The sequence below is a fragment of the Nyctibius grandis genome, chromosome Z (assembly GCF_013368605.1).
Source record: "Nyctibius grandis isolate bNycGra1 chromosome Z, bNycGra1.pri, whole genome shotgun sequence".
NCBI lineage: Eukaryota > Metazoa > Chordata > Aves > Nyctibiiformes > Nyctibiidae > Nyctibius > Nyctibius grandis.
In genome coordinates, this window is record NC_090695.1 from 86,457,644 (window position 1) to 86,477,880 (window position 20,237).

General features: G+C 44.8%; 1 protein-coding gene across 1 annotated transcript in view; it reads left to right on the forward strand.

The window, feature by feature from the left end:
• GRIN3A (glutamate ionotropic receptor NMDA type subunit 3A) overlaps positions 1–20,237 on the forward strand; it is an 81,168-nt gene that overhangs the window by 26,267 nt on the left and 34,664 nt on the right. The window contains exons 3-4 of the mRNA XM_068422964.1: positions 12,448–13,052; positions 18,827–19,874. Coding sequence (XP_068279065.1) covers positions 12,448–13,052; positions 18,827–19,874 — 1,653 coding nt within the window. The remainder of the gene's footprint in view (positions 1–12,447; positions 13,053–18,826; positions 19,875–20,237) is intronic.

A 20,237-nucleotide genomic window follows, 5' to 3' on the forward strand; every position in this document is an offset into this window, starting at 1 on the left:
GCATGCAGTTAATGTGAGCTTTAGAAACCCATTCTGTGTGCGAGGCCAAGAATTTATCGTTAGTGCAATTAAAGTCCTGGCAGTCTTATCAAAGTAGTATTATTGGTCGCAATGATGTAAACGCTTAGGGGCGAGTTATCCAGTACTACAGCTCGTTCTCAGTAATGATACAGTTCAAATTGTCATACACACACTTCCCGTGTCTCTTTTCTCAGGTGTTGGGCTCACCCTTCTGTGCACCTCTGGGTTGCAAGGTTGGCATCACTGACAGCACTTCTGGGGAACCTTGATATAACCCCGTTTGCTTTTTTTCAGCAGTCTTTGAAGTGTGATTTCTTGATAATCCAAGCAACATTTTACTACTGCAGCCTCATCACACCTATATCCTTGATCTAGGGTCGTTGGTAATCACTCTAGAAGACTAATAAAAGTTCTTCCATTAGCAGACACACACACAGAGTGCACTGGTAGCCACTTAAACAATTTTCTGTGTTAAAACAGCACCACTGGTGTGTTATCAGAATTTCTTTACAACAACAGGGTCTTCCTGCATCGCACCTCAGACACTGGGAGTGCCAGGATTGAGGATGCAGATCTCAGCAAGCCCAAGGTTCATGCACTGTCTGCTCCCAGGTGCTTTCATGCACTGTCTGCTCCCAGGTGCTGCCACGCTTTGAGCTCTGCTGCTATCAAAAGTTGAATTGCTAACTGCCCCCATGAGCCAGAAACTGGGGGAAAAAGCCGTTCTCCTGTGCATTGCCTGAATAACATGTGTTGGAAAAAGACTGCCTGGGAGTCACCTTAAAACAGAGCCCTTCTGACCGATAGCCAGGATGGGAAAAGCACCAATGTTTGTGAGGTGCTTCTCAAGAGAAAAGCACACAAACAACCCTAAACAGTCTGATGAAGAGCTTTGAGTTAGTTGAATGGCATGTCTTGGACAAGAGGACACAGCCTCAAGCTTCGCCAGGGGAGGGTCAGGTTGGACATTAGGAAGCATTTCTTCTCAGCAAGGGTCATTAGCTATTGGAAGGGGCTGCCCAGGGAGGTGGTGGAGTCACCATCTCTGGAGGGGTTTAAGAAAAGACTGGACATGGCACTTAGTGCCCTGGTCTAGTTGCCATGGTGGTGTCAGGGCAATAGTTGGACTCGATGATCCCAGATGGCTCTTCCAACCTCATTGATTCTGTGATTCTGTGATTCTGTGTGTCTCCTTAAGGGAAGAATTAAATTCTGCTAAATGCTATTTTCCAACCATTCAGGCTTGCAGTTGCATTCAGAAGAACCCCAAAAAGATACGCCTCTGTGGAACAGCCACTGTATTTTGCATCATTTACAAGTGTGGGAAGACTTGTAATGGGGTGGCTGCAGCATGAATGCCAAATGAGAAATCCTGCTCACAAACATGACAGTCTGGATGAGGCCAGATGTGAGGAAATGTGTCACTGGGAAGCGGCATTAGAAAGAAAGCTTGGGGTAGAGCCAGCCAAGATCTCCTTGCTCTTGCTGGCAAATACAGAATCACAGAATCACAGAATCAATCAGTCTTTAAGAAAAGACTGGACATGGCACTTAGTGCCATGGTCTAGTTGACATGGTGGTGTCAGGGCAACGGTTGGACTCGATGATCCCAGAGGGCTCTTCCAATCTGGTTGATTCTGTGATTCTGTGATTCTGTGATTCTGTGATTCTGTCTTTTCTTAAACACCTCCAGAGATGGTGACTCCACCACCTCCCTGGGCAGCCCCTTCCGATGTCTAATGACCCTTGCTGAGAAGAAATGCTTCCTAATGTCCAACCTGAACCTCCCCTGGCCAAGCTTGAGGCTGTGTCCTCTTGTCCTATCACTAGTTGCCTGGGAGAAGAGGCCAACTCCCACTCCGCTACAACCTCTCTTCAGGTAGTTGTAGACTGCACTAAGGTCACCTCTGAGCCTCCTCTTCTCCAGGCTAAACACCCCCAGCTCCCTCAGCTGTTCCTCGTAGGTCAGACCCTCCAGATCCTTCACCAGCTTGGTCGCCCTCCTCTGGACTCGCTCCAACACCTCAACATCTCTCTTGAAGTGCGGGGCCCAGAATACTCACTTACTTGTGACAACCTGATTCCATAACAGTGTTGAGTTTCTAGAAAATAATACTGTGCAGTAATAAATTGTCCATTGAGGTTAATACTCGCACTCTGTGTCTCCTAGCATCTTTGACCCAAGCAAGGGCGCCGCAGACACTGATTACAATAGTGTAATACTTGGGAGCAAGAGCCACAGATACAGACCCAGCCACCTCTTCCTCCCCTTTGAGGTGTACCATGGAGCAGAGGTGGTTCTCTGTAGTTTTGCATTGCCATTTTAATGATGGAGGAAAGCCTGTCATGGAGAATTAATGCAGCTCCTCCTGATCTATTTGTACTAGCAACCATCTGTCTTTTTTTTAACTATAATGACAAATTTTAGGGAAGGAAATAGTATTTTGGCTCTTGGCGTCTGTATGAAATATTCTTTGTCAAACTTTAAATGTTGGAATTTTTTTTCCTCCTGGAGCAAAGAACACCTTGAGGTTTTTGAAGTAGTATTACTTATGATAATTTATAAGTGGCTATGAAGATAAATAATGGGTCTTACTTTCCAAGAACAGCTGAAAGTTCATATTTTATATTGCCTCTTTGACCTTGTAGAGAACTGTAAATATTCAGATTAGTTTGGAGTATTTCTAGAGATGCTAAGAAACCTCAAGTCATGACTGGCCTAACGACAGAAATCATTTTCAGGACCAACTAAGTCACGACTTCAAATAATCTAACTCTTGTGGTTTGGTGGTTTTTAAAATCAGCAGTCAGTGCCTTTGCAGGATCTGCTTATAAGCGTTGCCTGGACAGATGCCAGGCTTCTTGTGCTGCAGGAATCAGAACAGCTCTGGCTAGTCTAAGCTAGCTTTTCTTTCTCAGAGGCTTTTAAACCATCTGCAAAAAAAACAGCCTTTAGTGTGTGGACCTACCCTGTTTCAAATCATGGTCTTGGTCAAACAGATGTGTGTGGAGACAGATGCGCAAGACAAGAAAAAGAGGAATTCATGAAGTCTTCCTCCTCTTTTTGGGCCAAAGCAGCTCTGGGATTTTCTCTCCCAGAGAATCAGAAGACAGGGTTGTTCTCCTGTCTAAATAACAGAAGAAACATACGACTGGTATTTTTAATGATACTGATGCTGCTGCTTAAACAGATGCTGCAGTGTTTTGCTGGATGGAGGCCTAGAAGCCCAATCTAACTCTTACTGGTCTCCATCTGCCCAGCACACCTCTGCAGCAGAGCAGGTTCCTCATGGCGTGGAGGTGGACATGGAGCACACCTCTGCAGCAGAGCAGGTTCCTCAAGGCGTGGAGGTGGACATGGAGCACACCTCTGCAGCAGAGCAGGTTCCTCATGGCGTGGAGGTGGACATGGAGCACACCTCTGCAGCAGAGCAGGTTCCTCATGGTGGGGAGGTGGACATGGAGCACACCAGGCAGGGCAGCAGGACCCCTCTATCTGACGTCTCCTGCTGTCTGCCTGCTGCCAGCACAGAATCCTCCTCGAAGTATTGCAGTTTCAGCAGTAAGGCAGATACTAAAAGAATAAAATGACATTTCGTAGCATCTATTTTCATGGCATGAAAGGAAGGAGCAATAGGTCTGCCCGTAGCCTTTAGCGAACTGGGTTTTATGCCTAAATTTTTTAATTTCAACCATGGAAGAAAGACCTTCCTGGTTTCTGAAGCTGCGGCGTCAGCTTGCTCACAGCTGCCATTTGGCTCTGTAAAGCCGTGAGTCCCCACAGTTCCACTGTAAGCCAAAAGAATTATTTTTTTTTCCCTTTGGTGGAGCTTTCTCTGATGTAATTATATAGCCTCTTTTGCATTTCTTATAATAAATATATATTTGAGCACTGCCTTTGCCACCAAGAGTCAGAAGGGAATAATATTTTCTGTGTATTATTTACTTTCACGCAGTTAGCAAAAGAATATCCACATATATGCCTTTAACTCTGCTAATGAAGGCATCATAATGTCAGATAAAATGTCACTGTGACCATGCCTAATTAGCATTACAAATTTGGCTGGAGAGATAAATGGCCGGATCCTTCAGGATGTAAGTCAGTCCAGCTCCAGGCATCCATGCTCATGAGATGTACGAGGGCTATGGACGGAGCTACAGACTGCTGAAACGGAGGCTTGAGAAATACCACGTTAATTAAATGCAAATCGTGTTTCAGTTGTTAAATGAACCTGGTATATCTCAGGTGTCTCAGGCACTGAAACTGCAAAACTGCTCTGGTTGGGATACAGAAGGCAAACGAGTAGTCACAGTCTCTGCTGATGTACGGGGGTGAAACACATCAGACCGTGTAAAGCTTAATATTCCGTGAATGCCTCGGTCCAAAGCCCAATGAAAGTCGGTGGAAAGGCTGTTGTGTCTGATCCGAAGACAGTTAGTCAGAAATTAAGGATTCTAGGCCCGTTCTTTACCCAGTAAATACTGAAGTCGGTTGATCATGGCTGGTTTATAAAGCAGGAGTTAATGACGTGCAATAAAAATATGAAGCTTTCATAGATGCAGAAAATGTTTTTGCTAGTGACACTATGTAGATGCAAACACATTATTAAAGGTAGATCACAATTAACGCTGTTCAAATGAGGTTTAATTCTCTGTTCGTATAATTTGAAGAAAAACTGATGCAAGTCATATCGTCTTTAATGACAGCATAAAGACAAATTTAGACAAAGCAACTGTATTTCCATATGAGCTCTAATTGACACTTTAACTGAAATAGTCAAACTTTACTAATTTCCAGAGTGAGGAGATGGAGGAGTTTGCCTAAGAACTTTAATAAGGATGGATGGGCACAGTTCAATACACGGATACTACCTCATAAATCTGTTCCATGGCAAGTACAAAGTTATGCACATCTAAACTAATCATTTAAGTTGTCAGAAGCCTTTGCTATGAAATTATGCAATCTCGGTGATTGTTACTAAGACTGAACAAACAATTTTTGGAAGTTCCTCATTAAAAAGCAATGCTTGTTTATTTTAAAGAAAGACAAATCAATAAAAATATGTAAAAGCATTGAGAACACTATAATATCAAAGGATGTACACTGACATGTGATCACTGTGTAATTTTTTTGAAAGTGGCAGCTGAAACGCAGATGGTTTCACACCAAGAAGCACTTGAACGCAGGCTCAGCCTGAGCCAGGTTATCCCAAATCCATCTGCATTCAGTGAAGGAGCAGTGTCTCAACACAAGAACAGTCTGTTGGACCACACTGACACGTCCAAATATATTGCGTGTAAGACAGGGACCATCGCTGGAGCTCCTGAGGACTAAGCCTGTAGCTGCACTGCTACAGGAGAGTCCAGCCCTGCACCTAAAAATACCAAGTCAGATGGAAACTACCTTCACCTGCACTGCTGAGTAAAATTATGTCCAGTTTTCTGGCCCTGAGGCAGAGTTTCACTTTCTCTGGACTATGTGTGCTTGGTGCTCAGTGTAATGGCCAGTGACCCTAAGGTGTATTTTTTACCTTTTGTGTATATTTATTTATTGGTTCCAAAGTCTTTCAATATTGGAAGATCTGTGCTGTAGACAGGCAGCAGCAGTCTTGCATATGTGAAACTGTGCATATGCACTGGTTTAGCATGGGGACATAGAGGTCTTCAAAGACCTAAACCTGCTGGGTAAGATGGAGAGCCAGTTCTTACCCATGCAGCCTACTGGGAGTGATCCCCAAAACGTGCTGGGACCCAAACTGCCAGTGCAGGGTATGAGAAAGCTCATGTGCCAAAACCACACCAGGGACAAACTACGCAGTGCAGATGCTCAAGTTTGTTTCCTTTGTTCAACAGTATGGGCACAGCTGTTATTGCTAACTTCTGTCACTCATCAGCGCATGGTTGGTTTTCTGCATCCAGTAGGTTTTTTTTTTTATATACCCATGCCTATACTGTAGGCACGGGTATATAGGGTCATTAGCCATTGGAAGGGGCTGCCCAGGGAGGTGGTGGAGTCACCATCTCTGGAGGGGTTTAAGAAAAGATTGGACATGGCACTTAGTGCCATGGTCTAGTTGACATGGTGGTGTCAGGCCAATGGTTGGACTCGATGATCCCAGAGGTCTCTTCCAACCTCATTGATTCTGTGATTATGTGTAATAGCTATAGTACTGTGCTTGGGATATTATGCTTCTGAATATACTGAAGACATTTGCTCTTCCTCATACAGGTATGGTCAGGTTGTGTGCTATCATTTATATATGCAAAATATTCTGTGTATATTGAATGACTCATTTCACAGAATCACAGAATCACAGAATCACAGAATGTTAGGGATTGGAAGGGACCTCGAAAGATCATCTAGTCCAATCCCCCTGCCGGGGCAGGATTGCCTAGACCATATCACACAGGAACGCGTCCAGGCGGGTTTTGAATGTCTCCAGAGAAGGAGACTCCACAACCTCTCTGGGCAGCCTGTTCCAGTGTTCAGTCACCCTTACAGTAAAGAAGTTTTTCCTCAAATTTAAGTGGAACCTCCTGTGCTCCAGCTTGCACCCATTGCCCCTTGTCCTGTCAAGGGATGTCACTGAGAAGAGCCTGGCTCCATCCTCTTGACACTTGCCCTTTACATATTTATAAACATTAATGAGGTCACCCCTCAGTCTCCTCTTCTCCAAGCTAAAGAGACCCAGCTCCCTCAGCCTCTCCTCATAAGGGAGATGTTCCACTCCCTTAATCATCTTCGTGGCTCTGCGCTGGACTCTCTCTAGCAGTTCCCTGTCCTTCTTGAACTGAGGGGCCCAGAACTGGACACAATACTCCAGATGCGGCCTCACCAGGGCAGAGTAGAGGGGGAGGAGAACCTCTCTCGACCTGCTGACCACACCCCTTCTAATACACCCCAGGATGCCATTGGCCTTCTTGGCCACAAGGGCACACTGCTGGCTCATGGTCATCCTGTTGTCCACTAGGACCCCCAGGTCCCTTTCCCCTATGCTAGTCTCCAACAGGTCTGCCCCCAACTTGTACTGGTACATGGGGTTGTTCTTGCCCAGATGCAGGACTCTACACTTGCCCTTGTTATATTTCATTAAATTTCTCCCCGCCCAACTCTCCAGCCTGTCCAAGTCTCTCTGAATGGCTGCGCAGCCTTCCGGTGTGTCAGCCACTCCTCCCAGTTTTGTGTCATCAGCGAACTTGCTGACAGTGCACTCTAATCCCTCATCCAAGTCATTAATGAATATATTGAATAGAACTGGTCCCAGAACCGACCCTTGCGGAACTCCACTAGACACAGACCTCCAACTGGACTCTGTCCCGCTGACCACTACTCTCTGGCTTCTTTCCTTCAGCCAGTTTACAATCCACCTCACTACCTGATCATCCAGACCACACTTCCCCAGTTTAGCTGCAAGGATGCTGTGGGAGACCGTGTCAAACGCTTTACTGAAATCGAGATAGACCATATCCACAGCTTTACTATCATCTATCCACCGGGTAACATCCTCATAAAAGGCTATCAAGTTGGTTGAGCAAGACTTCCCGTTGGTGAAGCCATGCTGAGTGCCCCTAATGATCCCCCTATCCTTGATGTGCCTAGAGACAGCACCAAGGACAAGTTGCTCCATCACCTTTCCGGGGATGGAGGTGAGGCTGACCGGTCTATAGTTACCCGGGTCCTCCTTCCTGCCCTTTTTGAAGACTGGAGTGACATTCGCTTTCCTCCAGTCCTCAGGCACCTCTCCTGTTGCCCACGACTTAGCAAAGATGATGGAGAGTGGCCTAGCAATGACTTCCGCCAGCTCCCTCAGCACCCGCGGGTGCATCCCATCAGGGCCCATGGATTTATGGACATCCAGGTTGCTTAATTGGTCCCTGACCCAGCCCTCATCTACCAAGACAGATTCCTCCTCTATCTTGACTTCTTCTGAGGCCGCAGGGGTCCAGGGCTCCTCAGGACAGCCTCCAACAGTATAGACAGAGGCAAAGAAGGCATTCAGTAACTCCGCCTTCTTTTTATCCTCTGTCTCCAGGACCCCCACCTCATTCATCAGTGGGCCTACATTGCCTCTAGTGTTGGCTTTACCTGCAATGTATTTGAAGAAGCCCTTTCTGTTGTCCTTGACCTCTCTTGCAAGGTTTAATTCCAAGGAGGCCTTAGCTTTCCTAGTTGCCTCCCTACATCCTCTGACAACAGACTTATACTCCTCCCAAGTGGCCAGCCCCTCCTTCCACGATCTGTACACCTTCTTCTTCCACTTGAGTTTGCCCAGCAGTTCCCTGTTCAACCATGCAGGTCTCTTGGTCCCCTTCCTTGACTTCCTACTTGTTGGGATGCTCTGATCTTGAGCTCGGAAGAAGCAGTCCTTGAACGCTAACCAACTATCTTGGGCCCCCTTACCTTCTAGTACCCTGTCCCATGGGATTTCCCCTAGCAATTGCTTGAAAAGGCCAAAGTTGGCCCTCCTGAAGTTCAGGGTTGTGATTCTGCTAGCTATTCTGTTCCTGCCACATGAGATCCTGAACTCTACCATCTCATGGTCTCTACAACCAAGGCTGCCCTCAACCTTCACCTCTTCAACCAGACCCTCCTTGTTAGTGAGGATCAGATCCAGCAGCGCTCCTCTCCTAGTTGGCTCATCCACCATTTGCATCAGAAAGTTATCATCAATGCACTGGAGGAACCTCCTGGACTGGGGATGGCTGGCTGAGTAGGCCTCCCAGCAAATATCAGGGTAGTTGAAATCCCCCACAACAACCAGGCCCTGTAATTGAGAGACTGCTCTCAGCTGCCTGTAGAAGGCCTCATCACCCTCCTCATCCTGATCAGGTGGCCTGTAATAGACACCCACAACAGTATCACCTCTGCCAGCCTGCCCCTTAATTCGCACCCACAAACTCTCAACTCGCTCCTGATCCGCCCCTGGACAGAACTCAATACATTCTAGCTGCTCACTCACATAAAGAGCAACTCCACCACCTCTCCTTAGCGGCCTGTCTTTCCTGAACAGGACATAGCCATCCATGACCACATTCCAGTCATGCGAGGCGTCCCACCAAGTCTCTGTAATTGCCACTAGATCATAGCCCCCCGACCGAACACGGAGTTCCAACTCCTCCTGTTTATTCCCCATGCTGCGTGCATTGGTGTACAGGCATTTCAGGGAGCGAGCTGGGCACACCGATTTCATCCCAGATTCACCCCCTGACTTCACCCCAGGGGGATGGGGGGCCTCCTGGTCTACCTCAACACTAGAGCATTGCCCTAGTGGTGCAAGCCCAGCTACCACCCCATCCCCCTTCGAATCTAGTTTAAAGCTCTCCGAATGAGCCCTGCTAATTCCTGTCCCAGAACCCTTTTGCCCCTACGACATAAACCTTTCCCATGTATCACTGTCACGTCTGTTGCCTTATAAAACCAGCCATTATCAAAGAACCCAAAGCCCTCCCTGTAGCACCAGTCTCGTAGCCAGACATTTCCTCCAACACTCAAATTAGCTAAGCCAACAGGCTTGCAAAGTTTGGCTGGTTGGAGGCAGATCATCGTGTAAAAAGTGTTCATGCTTTTACTTGATCTTGGACAGAAGGAAAATCTTTTCTACTCCCTTCTATTTGCAGTGAGAGACAAACCAGAGTTAATTTACCCAATAACCTCTGGAAAAAAGATTGCTGTGATTCAGTTTGCAGACACTAATTTATTCAAATCAGCTTCCCAAACCCCAATATTATGCACAATGCTTTTTTTTTTTTCCTGAACTAATCATGTATTTTAATTAGTGGGCAATGTTTTCCAGCATAGAACTCACAGAGTCTGCACAGCTTCGCTTCTTGTACATTCAGTAACTTGGCCTCTATTAAAGAGTCAATCCTCTCATGTCTTGTTGGCAGTCTCCCACAGCATTCTCCTGGAGAAACTGGTTGCTCATGGCTTGGACGGTCAGACGCTTCGCTGGGTAAAAAACTGGCTGGATGACCGGGCCCAAAGAGTTGTGGTGGATGGAGTTAAATCCAGTTGCCGGCCGGTCACAAATGGTGTTCCCCAGGGCTCAGTGTTGGGGCCAGTTCTGTTCAATATCTTTATCAATGATCTGGACAAGGGGATCGAGTGCACCGTCAGCAAGGTCGCAGATGACACTAAGCTGGGTGGGAGTGTTGATCTGCTGGAGGGTAGGAAGGCTCTGCAGAGGGATCTGGACAGGCTGGATCGATGGGCCAAGGCCACTGTGTGAGGTTCAACAAGGCCAAGTGTCGGGTCCTGCACTTGGGGCACAACAACCCCACGCAACGCTACAGGCTGAGGGAAGAGTGGCTGGAAAGTGCCTGGTGGAAAAGGACCTGGGGGTGTTGGTCGATGGCAGCTGAATATGAGACACCAGTGTGCCCAGGTGGCCAAGAAGGCCACCAGCATCCTGGCTTGTATCAGCATTAGTGTGGCCAGCAGGACTAGGGCAGGGATCGTCCCCCTGGACTCAGCACTGGTGAGGCCGCACCTCGAATCCTGTGTTCAGTTTTGGGCCCCTCACTACAAGAGAGACCTTGAGGTGCTGGAGCGAGTCCAGAGAAGGGCAACGAAGCTGGGGAAGGGTCTGGAGCACAAGTCTTACGAGGAGTGGCTGAGGGACCTGGGGGTGTTTAGTCTGGAGAAAAGGAGGCTGAGGGGAGACCTTCTCGCTCTCTACAACTGCCTGAAAGGAGGGTGTAGCGAGGTGGGTGTCGGTCTCTTCTCCCAGGTAACAAGGATAGGATGAGAGGAAACGGCCTCAAGTTGCACCAGGGGAGGTTTAGATTGGAGATCAGGGACAATTTATTCACAGAAAGGGCTGTCAACCATTTGAACAGGCTGCCCAGGGAAGTGGTGGAGTCACCATCCCTGGAGGATTTAAAAGACGAGTAGATGTGGCACTGAGGGATATTGTTTAGCGATATTGTTTAGTGGTTGACTTGGCAGTGCTGGGTTAATGGTTGGACTTAATGATCCTAAAGGTCCTTTCCAACCAGACGATTCTGTGATTCTGTTCATGATGTGCATCGATTGTGGACAGTGATCTATTTGATTAGCTTATTCATATGCCTGTGTAAAAAAAGAACGCTGAAGATACCAAAACCAAGAGATAACAAAAAGCTGAGAGCATTTTCAATTACAGTATTCTCTTTATCAAGCTCTGGATTTAAATTATCTTCTCTGGAAAACAGATGATGAGTTCATGTAACTGCAAATTAGCACAATGAAATCTTGCTGCATATAAATGGTGTTTAGCTTTTCACTTTTTTTTCTCATTCCACCCCTTACATCTGTATTGGAGAGCCCAGGGTTTTATTTTAGTAAAACTAGTGCAAATTGAGAGGTTGTTGTATTATTCCAAATTCAGAATTTCTAAGATTCATACAACTTGAGCCTATAATGAGCAGTAAAATACTATTAAAATCGAAATGACAGCATTTTATAGCAACTTTAAACACAGGAAAGGTCTGATCCCTCATATAGAATACATGTTAACTACTTAAAGTGTAAGAGAATGAAGAACAGACCTTAAGTGCTTAGTAACTTCGGAGTGGATAGAAAGATAAAATTCAGGTAGCTGTGTAGGATAAGATGTAACTTGAGGGGGTGTGAAGGCAGACAAACGTTGACATAAAGTCACAACAAAGATCTCACAAAGCAAATGATGCACTGAAACAGGCATCATAACTCGCATTTTTTGAACAGTCTCATGGCTGGAATCAAATGCCAGTGTAAAGTAAAATAACTTAGCAAAGCTACACTGAAGACTGTCAAGTTCTCAGATGAAACCACAAGTTGGAACAGTATGTTATGTGCTAGCTGAAGGCCTGATAGAATCCTTTTGGTAGAGCAGAGAATTATTTTGTAGCAAAATGCCAGAAATTGCTTGGATTCCTTAAATTTTTTTCTTCCTTATTAAATCTATAGATAAAACTTAACTTTATTTTTGGGACCAGGGAAGTGGAAGGAATAACAGTAAGGGAAAAGTATTTATGGACCAAATAATAAGAAAGGAAGAAATATTTACCTTAAGAAATTAATTGGTCTCACATCCTTCCTCCTTTTCTGGAAAAGATAAAGCCAAGGGCAATGGTGTTGGGAAACATAACGGGTTAAGTTCTGTTATATCATCAGGACGTGGAAAAAATATATATGGAATGCTTATCTATCGAATATTTTCCAGCTCAGAAATCACAGTCTGCACATCTTAGCCTCTTGTGAGTTCAGTAACTTCTCCTTTACCAAAGAATCGATCTTTTCGTGTTTTGTTGGCATGATGTGCATTGATTGTAGACTGTGACCTGTTCTCTTGGTTGACAGGTGATTACTTTGAACTAAAAGTGAGTGAATAAAAATTAAGCAAATTCATTAGCTTTGGGTCCAGCGTATTTCTCATCAGTTGTCTTTCATATTTTTAACTACAGAATCCCCTTCACCTGCAGATGAGTTTAGAAAACTCACTGAGTTCCGATGCTGACATCACTTTCTCAATCCTTGCGATGAACAACTGGTATAATTTCAGCCTGCTGCTATGCCAGGAGGAGTGGAACATCACAGATTTTCTCTTCCTCACACAACAGAGCTCCAAGTTCCACCTGGGATCCATTATAAACATCACAGCAAACCTCACTTCAACCAGCGACCTTCTGAACTACTTACAGTTTTACCTGGAGAGCATCAAAGACACAACGTCTACCATGGTGATGTTTGGGTGCGACATGGGAAAAACGCGGAGGATTTTTGAAATAACCACCCAGTTTGGTGTGATGCCTCCAGAACTTCACTGGATTATTGGGGATTCACAGAACGTGGAAGAACTGAGGACGGAAGGCCTGCCGCTCGGTCTCATCGCTCATGGCAAGACGACACAGTCGGTCTTTGAGCATTACGTACAGGATGCAATGGAGCTGGTAGCAAGAGCTGTAGCAGCAGCCACCATGATTCAACCTGAACTAGCTCTTATTCCAAGTACAATGAATTGCATGGACACAGATGAAAGGAATATCACTTCAGGGCAGTATTTGTCAAAGTAAGTTTTTCCTTTTTTTATTTTTTTGTAGCTAATATTTGTGGTATTCAAGAAAAATAATTTTCCTCCCCCTCCCCACCATTCTCAGTGGCATAGCTATCATGCTCTTAACCCTCCATAATACATGCATTTGTTTCAGTATTTCCTCCTGCTTCATTGCTTCTGGGCAAATAATGAAACTTGAACTTAGCCGAAGAGGGAGATTAAGCCAGTTGTAGAAGAAGACAGTGTTCCACAGAAGTGGAGATGGCATAGTAAACATAGGCTAGGTCACCAACTATGCTCTGAAAGTATCTTGTATTTATGTTTATGCATGTCAAGAGGGGACAGTCAGGGCTGGTGTCAAATTCTCTGAGGTTTTGAGATACCTGAGAGAATACAAAACACAGTATTTGTGCTACCAAAGCGATCAGAGAGTATAAAAGCAGATGTGTAGCCCTTGCTAGTACGCTTCCATGGAAAAGAAACAGAAAAGATGCACCTTGGCCACCTCAGAGGCCACTGTGGCTAGTGAAAGCACAGAATGGCAAAGCACTGTCTGGTGCTTGGTGTGGGAGGCTCTTTCCAGCTTTTGCTAAAACTATTCCTGTAGACCGCTGCACGTCACTACACTGAGGTTACTCTCAACACAGCTTGGGGGTTCACTTCTAGAAATATTCTCGTTTTTAACATATGAGAGGAAAAATTCCATGGTTTTTTTTAAAAACAAACAAAAAGGTCCTTGCTAAGTACGTGAATTCATCAGCAGGTTTACATCCAGTGACTGTTGCATGTTTTTCCCCCATTACACCTGGTTTTCAGCCTGCAGGGTTTGTTGGATGCAGTTAGGATAAAAGTTCTTGAAGCTTTTTGTACACTTGCAACTTTTTTTGAAGTGGTGTCTGAGATGTGTCTTCACAATAATGTGGTAACAGCACTGCTCAAAACACAACTATTTGAGACCCTAACAGTTCATTAGTCAGCAGTCGTCCATAACTTCACAGAATCCCAGAATCAATCAGGTTGGAAGAGACCTGTGGGATCATCAAGTCCAACCGTTGCCCTGACACCACCATGGCAACTAGACCATGGCACTAAGTGCCATGTCCAGGCTTTTCTTAAACACCTCCAGAGATGGTGACTCCACCACCTCCCTGGGCAGCCCCTTCCAATGGCTAATGACCCTTGCTGAGAAGAAATGCTTCCTCATGTCCAACCTGAACCTCCCCTGGCCAAGCTTGAGGCTGTGTCCTCTTGTCCTATCGCTAGTTGCCCGGGAGAAGAGGCCAACTCCCACTTCACTACAACCTCCCTTCAGGTAGTTGTAGACTGCAATAAGGTCACCTCTGAGCCTCCTCTTCTCCAGGCTAAACAACCCCAGCTCCCTCAGCCGTTCCTCGTAGGTCAGACCCTCCAGACCCTTCACCAGCTTGGTCGCCCTCCTCTGGACTTAGGGGTCAAAACCCCCGTGTTTCCAAAGGGTGAAACAAGGCTTGAGAATAAATACCGCACTGGCTTGCAATATCCCCACTGACTTGTGATATTAATTTTGTCTCATTATTCTGGGTATTTTAACTAGTCCCTGAAAAGTAAAACTCGGCAAGAGGCTTATTGAACCAATAATTTCTCAGGCGTGAGGCACCGATGAGTGGCTTAACTGCGACCAACCTTGTCCATTGCACGAGGTCTTTTAGGCAAGTGCTGTGCCTCCAAAGATGAAACTTTCATCTGGTGCTTAATGGAGCGTTTACTAATGTGGGCGTTTTTCTGTCTGATTAAACCCATCCATCTTGATGTGTAGCCTTGGAGCTGCGGTGGGTGGGGATGCAGAAGGCACAGAGCTTTGCCTGCCTTAACCGCGGTGTGTGGTTAAACAGCAGTCCCTCAAGCTGCCGCAGGTGACACCTGAGCTTTCATTGCCAATGCTGCACTCATACATTGGCGGTGCAGACCATGGTTTTATCTATATGGACATGGATATGGATATAGATGCACAAATCTCTGAAGATTATACTGTTGTAAGTCTCCATCCTTCATTCCTGTTACAATAAGATCGATTCCCTGATCTATTCCCGCCTGCTCATGGGAGCATCCTTGTTGACGCAACAAGGCATTAAAATTTCAAAGCTTCATCTTGTCATATAGCTTTATTAGTCTTACAGCTTTTAACTCTGCTTCTTGGGGAATTTCAGCAGACTGCTATTTGCTTGCCCATTCCAGTTCTTGCCTCCAGTGAACTTTCCAAGAATGATGTGGAATGACCAAGCCATCAAGCTTGAAAGAAAAAGAAATAATTTAATTAAATCATTCTTAAAGGCACAGAATCACAGAATCACTCAGGTTGGAAGAGCCCTCTGGGATCATCGAGTCCAACCATTGCCCTGACACCACCATGTCAACTAGACCATGGCACTAGGTGCCATGTCCAGTCTTTTCTTAAACCCCTCCAGAGATGGTGACTCCACCACCTTCCTGGGAAGCCCCTTCCAATGGCTAATGACCCTTGCTGAGAAGAAATGCTTCCTCATGTCCAACCTGAACCTGCCCTGGTACTACAAAGATATCACTGCTAGGATATGGTGGTACTGCTAAAGCTCTCATGAGCAGTTCTTACAACAAAGCACATGAAAAACAAAAAAAAAAGCTGAAATGAACAAATGACACAGTTTGGACTCATTGGTCAAATGAAGTGACGCCAGTAAAGCTTTGATAGAGCTATCACAGCCTGTCCGTGTGATCATCAGCTTACACATCTTGACACAGCATCGAGGAAATGCATTCAGCTGTCAGACTGGAGGATCTGGCCCTTCACGTTCTGAAATCACACACATCATCTTTCCACACAAGCCTGTCAGTAGCCCTGCTGAAAAGATACTGCCCAGATATTGCCGACGTGTCTATGCAATACTCAGCACCCTCACGGGCACACTTATTTCTACCGTGGAAGTCAGAGAACACACTGCATAAATTCCACTGTTCTCATTCTACCTGCAGAAAACAAATCTAATGCATTATTCCATGGCTTCATCTACTCCCAGAGCAGCTGGTCTGCAGCGTTCTCATGTCCAAGTCGTGCTGTAGTAGCAACGTGGGGCCAAAGTCATCAGAACTTCACTAGCGTATTCCATCTGAGGACTTGTCTCCCTCGGTTTTGGCATTTTGTGAACTGATAACGCTATTTTCCACGCATAAACAATTCTTCCAAAGTTTCACATGCGGACCCATCTACACATGCAGTGGTTTTACTGTTACTGTCATAGCGATGGCTTCAGCATGTAAGCCAAGCAAGGCTTTTAAGGAATAAGTTGCACAATTTTTTTTACAAAGACTGAGGAGGAGAGATAAAAACCAGATAAGTTTATGGGCACATAAACCTTTCTTTAGTGCTTAAGGTTGCCTTCCCCTATAAACTTTGTCTTAATAGTGTTTACATATACAAACATGCAAGTACACCATGAAATATGAAACACAAGGTAGGAGGAAAGGACTACTCAAACAGTGGCAGACAGCTCTGGTTAATGAAGCTGCGGTATCATTTAGCTAACACTAGACTAAGTGGTAAAGGATTTAAAAAATGAGAACCACATGAGTCTGTCCCATTTATAAACACCTCTGTGTGGTTTTAGGCATAATTTTCAGGCCCAAGTTAACACACATACAGATCAATTGCTTTTCACAATATTGGTCCCTGCACTTCAAGAAAGATGTTGAGGTGTTGGAGCAAGTCCAGAGGAGGGCGACCAAGCTGGTGAAGGGGCTGGAGGGTCTGACCTACAAGGAATGGCTGAGGGAGCTGGGGTTGTTTAGCCTGGAGAAGAGAAGGCTCAGAGGTGACCTTATTGCAGTCTACAACTACCTGAAGGGAGGTTGGAGTGAAGTGGGAGGCGGCCTCTTCTCCCAGGCAACTAGCAACAGGACAAGAGGACACAGCCTCAAGCTTCGCCAGGGGAGGGTCAGGTTGGACATAAGGAAGCATTTCTTCTCAGCAAGGGTCATTAGCCATTGGAAGGGGCTGCCCAGGGAGGTGGTGGAGTCACCATCTCTGGAGGTGTTTAAGAAAGGCTGGAAATGGCACTTAGTGCCCTGGTCTAGTTGCCATGGTGGTGTCAGGGCAATGGTTGGACTCAATGATCCCAGAGGGCTCTTCCAACCTGATTGATTCTGTGATTCTGTGATCTTTCTCCAAACTGAACCTACTCAAGATAGACTGCATAAGAAGAATTTTGAATCCATCTCAGAGAACGCTGTTACGCACATAAACAGAGTCACAAACTATATTATTTAGTTTCGTAAATTTACCCTTTGCTGAGGACAAAAACTGATAGGATCTTGAGACATACACAGTCCAGAGTTTAATTGATGAAACTCCATCAAAAATCATCAAAAGTCATCAAAACAAAGGGTAGAAAGCAGGGAGAAGTAAGCGTGCACCCACAGTTGCTGTAGATTTATCCTTTTCAAATCAATTTAAGGTTATTTTTTATCCACTCTAACTATTGATAAACAATTAACACTACTTAAAGTTTACATCTTGCTTGTTGAGGCTGGAGTAACAGCTATAGCCTTTATACTTCTTTCAATACTTGCTTTCATCCAATTCCCAGAACTAATGTGAGGTGTTATATTCTACTGTGACAGCTAAATAGTCTGTCTTCTGAATGCCTCTTGCTGAAAAATATGTGCCTGACTTAACTAGCAGCAATTTAACTCAGTTGTTTTCAATGGAATCACCATACCAAGACTTACACAGTCTTAGTAGAGTCCCTCTACAACCCCTGCAAAATGCGTAGGAGCTTTCTCATTAACAGATCGTGGTTCAGCTAGTCATGGTGTTTGCACTAAAAAGGATTTACTCCTTGTAACACTTTATTTCCTGCTCGGTTCCCTGCTCCTTTATCCATGTTTTTTTAGCCTCTTTGATAATGACTTACCAGAAGCTGAATTCAACAAACAGGGAGGACAACTACTAGCAAACATTGCCACCCAATAAAAAAGAAATACGTAACTGTATTGTGAATATCTGGAATAGTAAAAGACCAGAAATCTCAGTGAAAAACATGCAGTGCAAAACAGGCACGCTTCACGAGATCTGCTACAATGTCAAAATTGCACTTTTAAGAACATTACTTTTGCAGATATTTTAAGAAACTACTTTTTTTTTTTTTTGGTAAGAATTAAAATGGACCGTCCTAGGGCAACCGTCTTCACTGAGTCCCTTTCTTCATTCTGAAGTGGCTAGCAGTGATTTACCAATGCCAAACTTGCATTTTCGCATCCAGATTGGTTGACTTCAGAGTGCTTGAAAGCTGTTGACAGCACTTCAGTAGCCTCTGTTATGTAAGCTAGATCTTACTGGGATGATAGGATTTTTCTTGGAAGGACATTTCATACATAGTTACCACTCTTCCATTTTCATCCATATTTTTGTCTAGGAAACTAACTACAAATCTGGTGAGTTCAGCTTAGAACTGACATATGTTTCGTTAATTTATGAGGCAAAGGTAACTGAAAAAATTGGTGTTCTCTCACTCATTTTTTCTAGCAAATAAAAAGAGTATCTTTCCTGAAGAGTTTTCATCTACATTAGATATGCAGGAGCGCATTCCCGAGTATGTTAGTCATAAATTAAGTGGCTTGTTCATTGTGCCACAGGAAAGCTACTAGCGATACAGGTAGCTGTATCAACAACATCCCCAATCTATTCACTTTAACATAAATTCATGGTGTCTGCATATGCTTTAGCACGATGACTTCAGTTGTCTGCTTCTGATTACTCTGCTTTCTCCCTCCAACAGGTTTTTAGCCAACACAACTTTTCACGGTCTCAGTGGCCACATTAAAGTGAAGGGCTCCTCCATTGTCAGCTCAGAAAACAACATCTTCATCTGGAATTTGCAGCACGACCCTGTCGGGAACCCAATGTGGACTCGTCTGGGGAGCTGGCAAGAAGGAAAGATAATCATGGACTATGGGATATGGCCAGAACAGGCCCAGAGACATAAAAATCACATGCAACACCCCACCCGGCTGCACCTCAGAGTGGTAACTCTCATCGAGCATCCATTCGTCTTCACAAGAAATGTAGACGATGAAGGTCTTTGCCCAGCAGGGCAGCTGTGCCTGGATCCTTTGACCAATGATTCATCCGTGCTGGATAACCTGTTTGAAACCCTTCAAGGAGGGAATGACACCGTTCCCATTGAGCTGAAGAAGTGCTGCTATGGCTACTGCATTGACCTGCTGGAGAAGCTAGCTGAGGATATGAATTTTGATTTTGACTTGTACATTGTTGGTGATGGAAAATACGGAGCCTGGAAGAACGGCCACTGGACAGGGCTGGTGGGAGACCTTCTTGCTGGCACAGCTCACATGGCAGTGACGTCATTTAGCATTAACACTGCCCGCAGCCAAGTGATTGATTTCACCAGCCCTTTCTTCTCAACCAGCCTGGGCATCTTGGTGAGGACCAAAGACACAGCAGCTCCTATTGGAGCCTTTATGTGGCCACTTCACTGGACTATGTGGCTGGGGATATTTGTTGCTCTGCACATCACAGCTATATTCCTCACCTTATATGAGTGGAAAAGTCCTTTTGGGATGACCCCCAAGGGAAGGAATAGGAACAAAGTCTTCTCTTTCTCCTCTGCCCTGAACGTCTGCTATGCGATCTTGTTTGGAAGAACAGCTGCCATCAAACCCCCCAAGTGCTGGACTGGAAGGTTTTTAATGAATCTCTGGGCTATTTTCTGTCTGTTTTGCTTGTCCACATACACAGCCAACCTAGCTGCTGTCATGGTAGGAGAGAAGATCTATGAAGAGCTTTCTGGAATACACGACCCAAAGGTAAAGCACATCTGTTATTAACTCAGCCTTTTCTTCTTCGCAGTCAAAATTCACTGCTGCATAATTTATATTATAATTTATATTATATTATATTATATTATATTATATTATATTATATTATATTATATTATTTATATTATATAATTTATATTATATTTAATAAAATCAGAAAGCAACCTATTATAATTTATATTATATATTATTTTTATATATTATATTCCCCCAAGGGGGGATGAAGGGATCTTAGTTGGAATTTAAGTCCAGTTATTTTCTAAGTCTATTCTGATTTTATTTGCCACTAAGTAATGATCATGAAGACAGAATGGTTTGTAGAGAGACTACATGGCTGCAGGTGACACAAGA